Genomic DNA, 13215 nt, shown 5'->3' with positions numbered 1-13215 from the left:
TTGGTCCATGTGTGTGCATGAGCACACATGTGTGCTCACACATGCACAAACCGTCCCGCCACTGACAGCAGACTGGCTACAGGCCAGGAGAGCAATCCCAGACCATCCTGCCTGCCTTCCACTCTGTCCCCTGGAAAACTGTCTGGCTGCGTCTGTGTCCAGGAAATCCCGGCGAACTTCCTAATCCAAGGAGGCTACTGTTACATGTGTAGCCCGCCAGGCACCCCACGCCCAAACAGCCACCTAATGAAAACCTTATGTATGGGCTGGGGCTGCGCGGCAGACAAACGCATGCTAATTCCAGCCAGGCCTGGTGCCCAAGGGATGACCTCACTGTCAGGCAAAAAGGCAGGGACCCCAGAAAGAGGTCAGTGCGTGGGGCAGACTTGGTCCTAATCACAGCCAGCTGGGATGGAGGAGGGCACCCCCCCAACCCTTCCTGCTGGCCCTGGATTTCAGGGCCCCTTGGGCAGGGGAAGGGGGGGAGGCAGGCTTATCTCCCAGCTACAGATCCTAGGCTCTGCACTGAACACTCTGTGTTTTTGAGGGTTGGAGGGGAAAGCCATAAAAATCCCTGCCATTGCACATGTTCCAGACCAAAGAGAAACTTAATTAGGTAGGGGCCAAACCTCTGGGGAAGATCCCCAGTTAGGAGGGAGGAAGGAAGGATATAATTAGAGCCTATTTTTTTTTTTTCAAAGGCAGGAGAGCTCCAAAAGTCCTGAGAAACAGCCAAGATACCCAGATCCAGAACCTGCTGCCCCAGACGCTTGCCTCGCTGGCATCATTTAGACGAAGCTCAAAGACGTGCATTTGTACCTCGGACTGCGCAGTTCCGCAACGGCCTCCAAGCACTTAGGCATTTCATAATTTGTCCAGGCCATGCCTTTTGCCCACATTGCTGTTTTATTTTCAGGCTTTTTTTTTTGTCCTAAATCTTTCATTGGCAACAACGTAAATGCTTGAGAAAGCTGTCCTTCAAAAATAGATAAACGTGAGTCCGGGGCTGTGGTGCAGTAGGTTAAGCTACTGCTTGCAATGGCTGCATCCCATAGAAAAGTGCTGATTTGAGTCCTGGCTATTCCAGCTCCCTGTGAATTCACTGGGAGGGGCAACAGAGATGGAGTTCCAGGTCCTGGCTTTGGTTTGGATCAGCCCCGACCATTGCAGCCATTTGGAGAGTGAACCACAGGATGCAAGATCTCTCCTCTCTCCTCTCTCTCTCTTGAACCACAGGATGCAAGATCTCTCCTCCCTCTCTCTCTCTCTCTCTCCCTTTCTCTCTCTCTCACTCTGCCTATCAAATAATTCTTTAAAATCAATGTGTCTTTACCCAATGGGTCACCATAAAATAGCTAAAGACATGGGCTCTTGGTAAAGGAAGTGATAGAAACTCTCTATGAAATAAGCTCTACCAATGAGTTGCGACTAGAGAGGTGTAACCTGACATTTCTTACACCACATTCCAGACGGAGCCCCTCCCAGAGTCCTGATGAGCCGGATGCTTGCACAACAGCCTTACGCAGGTCCCCCGGGACCCTGAGCCCTCCTGGAAGCAGGCAAGGGTTGCCACGGTATAGAGATCCCCTGCGTGGAGATCCCAGGAGTGAACACAGGAGTTGTCCACGGCCTCATGGTCTAGGGTTTTGTTACCTGCAGTTCAAAAACATTAAATGGAAAATTGTCTAGAGGGAAGCGAGGTGTGGGATTTAAATGCAGCACCGTTCAGAGCAGTGGGGTGAGCTCTCTTGCTGCCCAAATGCACCTCATCCAGGGCATGAACCAGCCTCTTGTTCAGAGTATCCACACTGCATACGCTACCCCTTTGTTAATGACTGAGTAACTGTCTCTGTTATCAGAGCTCCTGTGTTCAAGTAACCCGAATTACATTGTTAGTGATCGTTACTCTCTTATTTTGCCTAATGTACAGATTAGACTTTATTGTAGCTATGGCTGTTAAGGGAAAAACAACCCTTGTATGTATGGAACTCAATACTATCTGTGGTTTCAGGCATTCAGATAAGGTTCTTGGCACGTGTTGTCCAAGGACAAGGGGGAACTACTTATACAGTAGAAAGGAAGGCGATAGAGCTTCGGTGGAGACCCCTAAATCTCAGAGGCGTGCCTCGCCCAAAGTAGCCCAGCTTGCTTTTATTTGTTAATTAGGCACCAGTCTTGGGCCCAGAGGTTCACTCGCCTGCATCTCAGATCTGCATGCCTGGGCTTGAATCCTGGCTTTCGCTATGGATTCCAGCTCCCCACTAATGCAGAATCGGGTGTGGGGGGCATGAGTGATGGCTCAAGTAATTGAGCCTCTTCCCCAACTCAGGGCCAATGCAGGCATTTAGGGAATGAACCAGTGGATTCCCATACATACTCTCTCTCTCTCTCCCCCCCCTCCCCCAAATAAGAACAAGTAAGTAAAGCTGTTAACTTATCCTATTTGCACTTGGTCCATTTCTGGAAACTTTGTTGTGAGATTTAATGCTTCAATGAGAAGCATTAAAACCTCAGTTCTGTTTTTATGATTTTATGGAAGAAACTTGTTTTATTTTTTTTCCCGCAATTGTACCTCTAAAAGGATGATGGAAGTGCATGGAAGAGAGATTTTTTTGCCATAAAATATGTGCTTTGCTCCAGCTTTTCAGAACTATTTCTGACACACAAAGCAAGGTCAAACCAGGCCCGCGAAGCCGCGATGAATCACGACCCATCCGAGCAGTGAGGACGCACATACAACCGAATGCCCTGGATGAAGCAGCCTGAGCCTGACCAGGGAATACATGGCCACAGCTGCACCAGCTGCACTTGGGGCTGGCACAGAGTTCCTTTGCCATATGGTCACCCTTCTTCTCGTCCTTCCAACGAGGCCAGCAAGCACGAGAGAGAGAGAACCGCGTGCTTGGAACCAGCCTGCAGGGTGTGTCTGCACCTCTGACCGTGACCTTGGTCCCTTCCTCCCTCCAGGAAGCTTTGTGCCCCTTTCCTCTGGCCACTCTCCCTTGCTCCAGTGCTTTTCATAGTCTACCCAAGGGTACCATAAGCCCACCGCTCAGACGGCCTGATGCCGGGAATAAGCCTGCTTTTCAGAGTGGGGAAGTAGATGCAGATAAGGCCAAGAAGAAATCTTCCTGCACCTTGAGCCAGGGCAGGATCCACGTGCTGATCTAGGACAGAGCTCAGGAATTTAAGGCAGAAAAGAACCTTCAAGATTATTGAATGCTTATCAAATGCAATCATTTTATAGAATATTCAATGTAATTTAGTTTAACTTTTTTTTTTTTTTTTTAATTTGAGAGAGGGAGCACTCCCACCCACTGGCTCACTCCCCAGTGCTGGACCAGGTTGAAGCCAGGAGCTGGGAACTGCATCTGGGTCTGGCTCATGGGTGACAGGGACTCAGCTGCTCCAGTCATCAGCTGCTGCCTCCCCGGATGCTATGAGCAGGAAGCTGGAACTGGAAGCTGAGCTGGGACTTCAACAAGGCGCTCGGATACGGACCATGGACATCCCAAGCAGCAGCTTAACGGCTGGGCCGAACTGCCTGTCCGTTGATCCAAAACGTCTTCCCCCAGGGCCTTTACCGCACAAGAAAGTACGAGGTCAGTGGAGCTGGTGCACAATCCTGACGCAGCTTGCGGAAGCTGAGCTGAATGGCGGAGACAGTGAAGAGCAATCATGACGAATGATGCCTGGATGCAGGGTAGCTTGCCCCACGTTTTCACACACTGGATGTCCACAGACTCTCTGAGTCTATCAAGCCTGGTGTTATCATTCCCACTCGGCACAGGAGGAAACAGAGGCAGAGGCCAGCAATTCAGTCTCCTGAACCAGTGTGCTGCAGCTGGTTTATATCATGTCTCGCTCTCTTTCTGTAAGCCCTGCTTTATTTAAAACCCCCCTTCCTCCAGGAAGCCTGACCTGGTTAATCCCAGGTCAATGGAAACTTATTTTTTTTTTCTGACAGGCAGAGTGGACAGTGAGAGAGAGAGAGAGAAAGGTCTTCCTTTTGCCGTTGGTTCACCCTCCAATGGCCGCTGCGGCTGGCGCACAGTGCTGATCCGAAGCCAGGAGCCACATGCAGGTCTCCCATGCAGGTGCAGGGCCCAAGAACTTGGGCCATCCTCCACTGCACTCCCAGCCCACAGTAGAGAGCTGGCCTGGAAGAGGAGCAACCAGGACAGAATCTGGCACCCCGACCGGGACTAGAACCCGGGGTGCCAGCGCCGCAGGTGGAGGATTAGCCTAGTGAGCCACGGCGCTGGCCAATGGAAACTTTTTAAAAACAAAGGAACACTTTCATCAATGAGGTTTTCTGTAGGAACACACTACATGGAATGGACTCAAAAGAAGCTGTTATGCCCACCTATCTACTCTGCACCATAAAAGTACGACCCTGGGGCCTGTGCTGTGGCATAGCGGGTAAGGCCACCGCCTGCAGTGCCGGCACCCCATATGGGTGCTGGTTCGAGTCCTGGTTGCTCCACTTCTGATCCAGCTCTGTTATGGCCTGGGAAAGTGGTAGAAGATGGCCCAAGTCCTCGGGCCCCTGCACCCACCTGGGAAACCCAGAAGAAGCTCCTGTATCCTGGCTTCGGATCAGCGCAGCTCCGGCCATTGCAGCCAACTGGGGAGTGAACCGGCGGATGCAAGACCTCTCTCTCTCTCTCTCTCTCTCTCTCTCTCTGCCTCTCGTTCTCTCTCTGTGTTACTCTGACTTTAAATAAATAAATAAATCTTTTTTTTTTATTTTAAGATTCATTTTTATTTATTTTAATGACAGAGTTACAGAGAGAGGTAGAAATAGAGAGGTCTTCCATCTGCTGGTTCACTCCCCAGATGGCCGCAATGGCCGGAGCTGCATCGATCCGAAGCCAGGAGCCAGGAGCTTCTTCTGGGTCTCCCATGAGGGTACAGGGGCCCAAGGACTTGGGCCATCTTCTACTCCTTTCCCAGGCCATAGCAGAGACCTGGATCGGAAGTGAAGCAACCAGGACCAGAACCGGCGCCCACATGGGATGTCGGCGCTCCAGGCCAGGGCTTTAACCCCCTGCACTACAGCACCGGCCCCAATATATAAATCTTTAAAAAAATACAACCTGTCCTTTAAAAATATAAAAATTCAAGTATTCTTAGAAATGCATATTATGGCCAGCGCCTCGGCTCACTAGGCTAATCCTCCGCCTTGCGGCGCCAGCACACCGGGTTCTAGTCCCGGTCGGGGTGCCAGATTCTGTCCCAGTTGCCCCTCTTCCAGCCCAGCTCTCTGCTGTGGCCCGGGAGTGCAGTGGAGGATGGCCCAAGTGCTTGGGCCCTGCACCCCATGGGAGACCAGGAAAAGCACCTGGCTCCTGCCTTCGGATCAGCACAGTGCTCCGGCCGCAGCGGCCATTGGAGGGTGAACCAATGGCAAAGGAAGACCTTTCTCTCTGTCTCTCTCTCTCACTGTCCACTCTGCCTGTCAAAAAGAAAAAGAAAAAAAGAAATGCATATTATGAAAAAGTTGTACATGAATTTCAAAAGATTTGGGGATCAAATGACCTTTGCATTCTACTTCCCATACTCTGATTCTGTGTATGTGTAACATTTAGAGGTGGCAACCTCCTGGGGGCAGAAAGGAGACTCTGGTGGCCTGTGGCTTAGGGAGATACAAGTGATAGAAGATAAGGACTAAGCCAGACAGGACTTATTTTAGAAGTGATGAAAATGGCAGGCATTTGGCATAGCAATTAAGATGCTCCCACCCCGAATCAGAGGGCCTGGGTTTCAGTCCCGTCCCCACGCCTGACTCCCGCTTCCTGTTAATGTGCACACAGGGAGGCAGCAGGTGATGGCTCAAGTGCCTGGGTTCCTGCCACTCAAGTGGGAGACCTGGATTGAGTTCATGGCTCCTGGGTTTGGCCTGGCATAGCCCTGGGTATTGCAAGCACTTGGGGAGTGAATCAATGGATGGGTGAGCATGCTCTCTCTCTCTCTCTCTGGACCCCCCCAACACACACCCATCTGTAAAATAATTAAATTAAAAAAGCAGGTGTTCCAATTTCCACATCGGCCAGAACTCCTTCGGTTGTGACCCCAAACCCAACTGTGCAACCCCCAGAACTCTGCAGATCGTCGCGGCAAACCCCTGATCTAATCCAAGTTTCCTCCTCCGATGGAAACCGAGACACGACCCCCCCAGTCTCTTGACTCCAAGTGCAAGGTCCCTTATCCATCCGGCACCCTCTGCCTTCCGCCAGTGACACGGGGCTCACCCCAGGCCTTACCGTCCATGTCCAAACGTTGCATGATGATGGCCAGCTCCACCTCACTCGGCATGTACCCCAAAGAGCGCATGGCCATGCCCAGCTCCTGCTTGGAAATGAAGCCATTTCCATCTCGGTCCAGCACCCGGAAGGCCTCTCGGATTTCTACAAGGGAAAGCAAAGAAAGTGCAATGGTTACGTGGCTGGCACAGATCCGACTCATGGCTGTTACTGCTGACTCCTCACCACTTTCCAACTGTATGGTAAAACCCTTCCAACAGGGGGCAGCAGATGGGTGCAGTGGTGAGCACACCACTTGGGATGCCTGCATTCCCCATGGGAATGCCTGGGTGTCGGTTCTAGCTCTGCTCCTGATTCCAGCTTCCTGGAATTTCCAGTTCAAGTCCCAGCTCCTCCACTTCCAGTTCCAGCTTCCTGCTGAGGTGCACCCTGGGAGGCAGCAGGTGGTGACTCGAGTCCTTGGGTCCCTGTCAACCAAGTAGGAGACAAAGATTGAATTCAAGACCCCTGGCTTTGGCCTAGCTCAGCCTTGACGGTTGCAGTCATTTGAGGGGAGTGAACAGTCCCCAGAAATGGACAGAAGTGCATTCTCTCTCTCTCTCTCTCCCTTCCAAATAAATAAAAATTAGGGAAAAAATCTTTTTTTAAAGATTTATTTTGGCTGGCACAGTGGCTCACTAGGCTAATCCTCAGCCTACGGCACCGGCACCCCAGGTTCTAGTCCCCGTCGGGGCGCTGGATTCTGTCCCGGTTGCTCCTCTTCCAGTCCAGCTCTCTGCTGTGGCCCGGGAGTGCAGTGGAGGATGGCCCAAGTCCTTGGGTCCTGCACCCCATGGGAGACCAGGAGAAGCACCTGGCTCCTGGCTTCGGATCAGCGTGGTGCGCCGGCCGCAGCAGCAATTGGAGAATGAACCAACAGTAAAGGAAGACCTTTCTCTCTCTCTCTCTCACTGTCCACTCTGCCTGGCAAAAAAAAAAAAAAAAAGATATATTTTATTTATTTGAAAGAGTTACAGAGAGAGGTAGAGACAGAGACAGAGAGGTTCTCCATCCGCTGGTTCACTCCTCAAATGGCTGCAACAGCTGGGGCTGGGCCAATCTGAAGCCAGGAGCCAGGAGCTTCTTCCGGGTCTCCCATGTGAGTGCAGGGGCCCAAGGACTTGGGCCATCTTCTGCTGCTTTCCCAGGCCATAGCAGAGAGCTGGATCAGAAATGGAGCAGCCACAACTTGACCCAGTGCCCATATAGGATGCTGGCAATGCAGCACTACGCCACTATGCCACAGTGCCAGCACCCCCCCCAATCTTTAATTAGATGAAATGCCAGGAAAGGAACAAACAAAAAGACAACAAAATTTTAAAATAAGGAATGCAGGGGAGAGAGGAAAAAAAATAAAAGGCAAAGACGATGCCTGGCCCTGGGTGCCCTCAGCCAGTATAGCAGGCACACAGGTGGACGTGGCCTCAACACGGACTCCTGTTGGCCAAGGTCACTTCCCGGAAAGTTTCAACTGCTGAGCTAGGCTGACCTGGCCTTCGCTGCTGCCCTCAGGAGGCAGGGGACCGAGACTCCCCTTGCAGATGGATTGCACAGCCCTGCTGTGATGGGAACTGTGCAGAAAGCCTTCTCTACTCATCGGAGGACAGGAGTTAAGCACCCTGCTGTTTTTATTTCATTCCTCTAATTTACAGTGGTTTTACGGCTATAAACAACCTCCGATCAATAACAGTGCCATGGAAGCTCAAAAGACATCTTTAATCACTTTCTCCCGGGTCTGCAGAGACCTTGATGCTGCTATCAATACGGCCTGTTTCACTGGGCAAGCGATCTTCCCTCCTCTCGCCACCTTCCCCGCCCAGGCTGGGGCTGCTCTGAGTGCCGAGAGCATCCCTCCAGAACCCCTGCGGCTGTTCCTCCTGGGCTGGCTGCATTAGTCCCCACACATCATAGCCCTGCGAGGCACAGCACTGGGAAGCCGAGATCCCACTGGGAAGAATGGCAGGTTTTTCCATCATAGCTGAGCACCCCACACCTGCAACAGCTTGGTGCTTTCATTAATAAATCCATCAATAAGCCCAAGGCAGGCTCAGGTACGGCAGCTGCCAACAGTCACCCAAGAGTCACTCCACACTGCTGACTGATCACGCAAGGAGTACTGTGCTCTGAGCACATCCTATTGAAAGATTAAATGTGATGGGGCCGGCGCTGTGGCGTAGCAGGTAAAGCTGCCGCCTGCCATGCCAGCACCCCATATGGGTGCCGGTTCAAGTCCCCACTGCTCCACTTCCAATCCAGATCTCTGCTATGACCTGGGAAAGCAGTGGAAGATGGCCCAAGTCCTTGGGCCCCTGCACCCACATGGGAAACCTGGAAGAAGCTCCTAGCCCCTGGTTTTGTGCTGGCACAATTCCAGCCATTTTAGACAACTGGGGAGTGAACCAGCAGATAGAAGACCTCTCTCTGTCTCTCCTTCTCTCTCTGTGTTAACTCTTTCAAGTAAATAAATAAATCTTAAAGAAAGAAAGAAAGATTAAATGTGCTCCACCAGGCATTAGAGCTCTGCTCCTTGGCCCTATAATTAAAAAGAATAATAAAAATCACTGTTATTTATTTGAATGGCATAGTGACAGAGACAAGGAAAGACAGAAAGAGAACGAGATCTCGCAGCCACTGGTTCGCTCTCCAAATGGCTGCAATCAGCCGGCACTGGACTAGGACGAAGCCAGAAGCCAAAAACTCCATCCAGCTCACCCATGTGGGTGGCGTGGGCCACTGTCTGCTCCTTTCCCCAGACACATTATCAGGGAGCTGGACCGGAAGCAGAGCAGCCGGCATTGAACAAACGTCCAACACAGGTGCCAGCATTGCAAGCAGAGGCTTAACCCACTGCAACACAACACAGGCACCTTAGCCCCGTGCTTCAATCGGAACAGAAACTTCCGGTTGCTCCCCAAACGCAAACAGGACACTTGGCCCTGGCCCATTTATTTACCAGCTCTCCAAATATCTGACTGGGCTCCTGGAAATAATCTGGAATTTCACACCCTTGTCTCGGCAACGCTGTTTCTCCTTTGTACTAGTTTCTTGTGTTGGCTGTCACAAATCACCACGTTGATGGTGACATAAGCAGTCTGGAGGCTGGACAGGTGACATCGACATCACTAAACCCCAGTCAAGAGGTCAGCAGAGCTGTGCTCCCTCTGGGGGCTCCCAGGGAACCCATGCTTTTCCTCCTCCTGCCACAGGTGGCTGCCAGCACCCCTTGGCTTGTGGCCACATCACTCCAAGCTCTGCCTTCTCCTCTTCTGCCTACAAGGACACTGTGTTTGCATGGAGGGGCCACTCAGAAAATCCAGAACAACCACCTTCCCAAGATCCCTCATGCAGTCACATCTTCTAAGGCATCTATAGATTAGGATTTGAGATCATCAGGGGTGGTTTTTCTGATTGCTAGCCTACGTGGCACAGTACTTCTGCCTCAAACACTGTCCCTTCTTCTTTCCCTGCCAAAATCACACAGGTCTTTCAAGGCCAGATTGGGGGCCTGTATTCCACAAGAATGTCTTTGCTCACCGCAGCCAAATTCCCTCCTCTCCTGCTGACCATTCGGCGGTGGCAGATTTGTGCCTTCCACGAGAATACCATGACTGGTGTAGAAATTCCGGCTTCTTCTCTAAGCTCTGAGCTCCTCACACACCTGTACCCCCCACCCCCACTCTACAGGAGCCGAGGCATGGATAGCTGTTCAACGGACGATGAGTCTGATAGGGGTCATAGATCAGTAGAAAATTCATTATCAATACTAATTCCTCACGCCCAGTGTTTTCTGTGAGCACATATGAGCTCCAGCAGAGAGAAAGCCAGCCACCGAGCTGGGACCCCAGGCTCCCGGCCAGGCGTAATAGCTAATTAGGGCTGCAGCCAAGCCCGGAGGCCTCAGTTTGCTCAAGTGTAAAATGAGCCGGGTTGGCTCTGAGGCTCCCCGAGGCCCTCCCAGCCTCCTTTCCGTGGGTCTGCGGACATTGTAAAGTGCTTAAGAGAAGTACAGGAAGCCTTGTTCTCTTACACACCCTATTAATCCACTTTCTTTCCATGCACTGTAGAATAGAAACAAATTTCAGTCCAGGCCAAATTCTGAAGCAAAGGGGTTGTCTGTCTCTCTAGTCTTTTCCCATCAGTGAAACACTATGTGATTACCTAAAGCAGTCACAGGTTTACCCATCAAGTGTCAAGTGGCTGAGAGCCACTGCTTGGCCAGAGGTCATGGCCTGCAATGCTCAAGGACACTGGAGTGGTGAACTTGGCCTTGTGCAGCCTGGGGCCCCATTTCCAGATGCTGTGAATGGGAGAATGCAGAGGCAGGGTCTCCTGCAGTCTGAGTTAGCCCACAAGGCAGCCAGCCCCAGCTCTGCCCCTGCAACCTGGGCCGGGCGTACCCACCTCCACCTCAATCTCCTCATCTGAAAAATGGGTTAGGTTGGATCTCTTCCCAGCCTGTATCATTAGGACAGGTGTGCAGCTGCAGCCATGGATGGCCACCTGCAGGCGGAGCCCTGCCCCTGGTTCCCTGGACCACACGTACCTGAGGCTTCACCTTCAAATCTCACAGCTCTGAGTCAATCCTGAGCCCTATGTGCTGGTGCTATGACCTGATGGAGCAGTGCCCCTCTGTAGAGAGGGCCAGGGTCCTGTGGCCTCCTTGCATGCCCTAGATCCTGCCAGTGACCTTCAGCCTGGCTCTTCACACTGGACACCCCGGACAGGCCTGGCTGGGAGCACTTGCAATCTTGGCCTGAAAGTGAGGGTTTTGGCTACTGTGCCTTCTCATCCCTTCTTGGCTCCCTGGGTAACCACCAGAACGGCCTCACCCTTGCACTTGCAGATTTGGGCAACCAAAGATGGACAGGTCACTCCAAACTGCCTGTGGTCAAAGGCCTTGCTCTAACCAGGCCTTGAATGGCCGTAGTTTGTTCCATCTGCAGAATGCAACTGGTTGGCCCTCTGCCCTATCAGTGAGTTTTGTGCTCACTGGGTCCCACAAGTACATAGACCAAAAGCGACCCTTCTCTGTTTGCATAGAATATCTACTCATGGCTCCTAGTAGAGAACCTGTGTGTGTGTGTCTGTGTGTGCAGACAAAGCTCACTACACTTTACTTGCTTTGTAAATAGCAGAGAAAGGGGAGGAAAAAGTACAAAACCAGAGAACCACTTTGTGTGGAAAGGAAAACCCATTCAAACCAGGAGGAAGCGGGTCTCACAGTCTGGGAGCAACACGCGGTGTGTGCCTCGTTTTTTTATGTTTAATAACAGAACAGGGTGTGAGAAAAGTATGCCCATAAAACCAGTGGAGATGTTGGCAGAGGCAGGATCCTTCCTGCCTCCGGCTGCAGGAGGAGAGGGCTTTGGCCACTTTCCCACCCTTGGAAAGTGGGGACCACAGACGGAGTTTGCAGGAACAACCCAGGAACGTTCTATGCCCTGCACAAGAGTCTATCCCTTCTTTGGGCTAAAGTCGGATGTGTGCTTCAGAGCTCACTCGCAGGCAACTCACTCCCTTCCAATAGTATTACAGCCATTCTACACCCTCCAAGATGCCTTGGTGGGGGCACAGAGGGGTGTCTGCCTTCCGACAGTCACTTTGTGGGATCTGAAGGGAGACACAGTAGAAGGAAACTTCTTCTGAGAGAAGGAATCCAGTCATTGCCCTACAGAACTGCCCACAATCCAAGGTATACATTCCCCCAGGGGTCTGGGCACCTCCTGCCTGCAGTGATGCCGATGGTCATTAGCCAGGCAAGAACTTGAATAGATCCGATCCTGGTCTAGAGTTCAAGAGACTGACTTCTCATTACTCCAGTAACTTTCCTCTTTTTTTTTTTTTTTTTGACAGGCAGAGTGGACAGTGAAAGAGAGAGAGACAGAGAGAAAGGTCTTCTTTTCCATTGGTTCACCCTCCAGTGGCCGCTGCGGCCAGTGCACTGCGCTGATCTGAAGCCAGGAGCCAGGTGCTTCTCCTGGTCTCCCATGGGGTGCAGGGCCCAAGCACTTGGGCCATCCTCCACTGCACTCCCTGGCCACAGCAGAGAGCTGGCCTGGAAGAGGGGCAACCGGGACAGAATCCGGCGCCCTGACCGGGACTAGAACCCAGTGTGCCGGTGCCACAGGCAGAGGATTAGCTTATTGAGCCTCGGTGCCAGCCTAACTTTCCTCTTAAAAAAAAAAAAGACATGGGTACCATGGGGCACCCAAAGTCAGTGTCCTCTAAGAATGGGATTTAGCCCCACAATGCTTCTTTTAGGAAGGGCAGAGTGATATACAAAAGGAAAGAGAGAGAGGGAGAGAGGAAGAGAGGAAGAGAGGGAGAAAGGGAGAGGGGGAGAGGGGGAGGGAGAGAGGGAGAGAGAGAGCGAGCGCGTTCATCTGCTGGTTCATTTCCAATGCCTGGGGCTGGCTCAGGCTGAAGCCAGGTGTCAGGAACTCCATCCAGGTCTCCCACATGAATGACAGGAACCCAATCATTTGGGCCATCTTCTGCTGCCTTCCCAGGAGCATTAGCAGAGAGCTGGACAGGAAGTGGAGCAGCCAGGACTCGAACTGGCACTCTTAGGAGAGGAAGGCTTCGCAGCTGGTGGCTGAACACTCTGTGCCACGACGCTGGCCCCCATGTCGCTTCCTAAGGACCCGGCCAATTCATGCAGGAACAGCTGTGAAGGCATGGCTTCAGACTCACTCCCCAGGCATCAGAAGAAACCCAGACAGCAGCCAGCATCAATATTAGCAGGCTGATGGTCTAACTTTGAAGAATCAGCTGACATCTCTGGTACTAATTCACAACCTGAAATTAACACTAATGAAAAACAATCATTTTTCCTATCTCCATTCCTGTTATATGCAAAATCTGCTTATTCTCCACAGAAATGCATCTTGAAGAAGTATGTGGGTTCTAA

The 13215-nt window shown here is 51.8% G+C and overlaps 1 protein-coding gene across 2 annotated transcripts in view; it reads right to left on the bottom strand.

Moving 5' to 3' along the window:
• Positions 1 to 13215, bottom strand: part of CALN1 (calneuron 1) — a 633785-nt gene that overhangs the window by 288645 nt on the left and 331925 nt on the right. For both annotated transcript variants that reach the window (XM_089320670.1, XM_070064500.2), the window contains one exon: positions 6267 to 6410. In XM_089320670.1, the coding sequence (XP_089176796.1) occupies positions 6267 to 6410 (144 nt within the window). The remainder of the gene's footprint in view (positions 1 to 6266; positions 6411 to 13215) is intronic.

The sequence above is a fragment of the Oryctolagus cuniculus genome, chromosome 19 (assembly GCF_051225735.1).
Source record: "Oryctolagus cuniculus isolate XC-2025 breed Fujian yellow rabbit chromosome 19, ASM5122573v1, whole genome shotgun sequence".
Classification (NCBI taxonomy): Eukaryota; Metazoa; Chordata; class Mammalia; order Lagomorpha; family Leporidae; genus Oryctolagus; species Oryctolagus cuniculus.
This window is presented reverse-complemented; position numbering and strand designations above follow the sequence as displayed.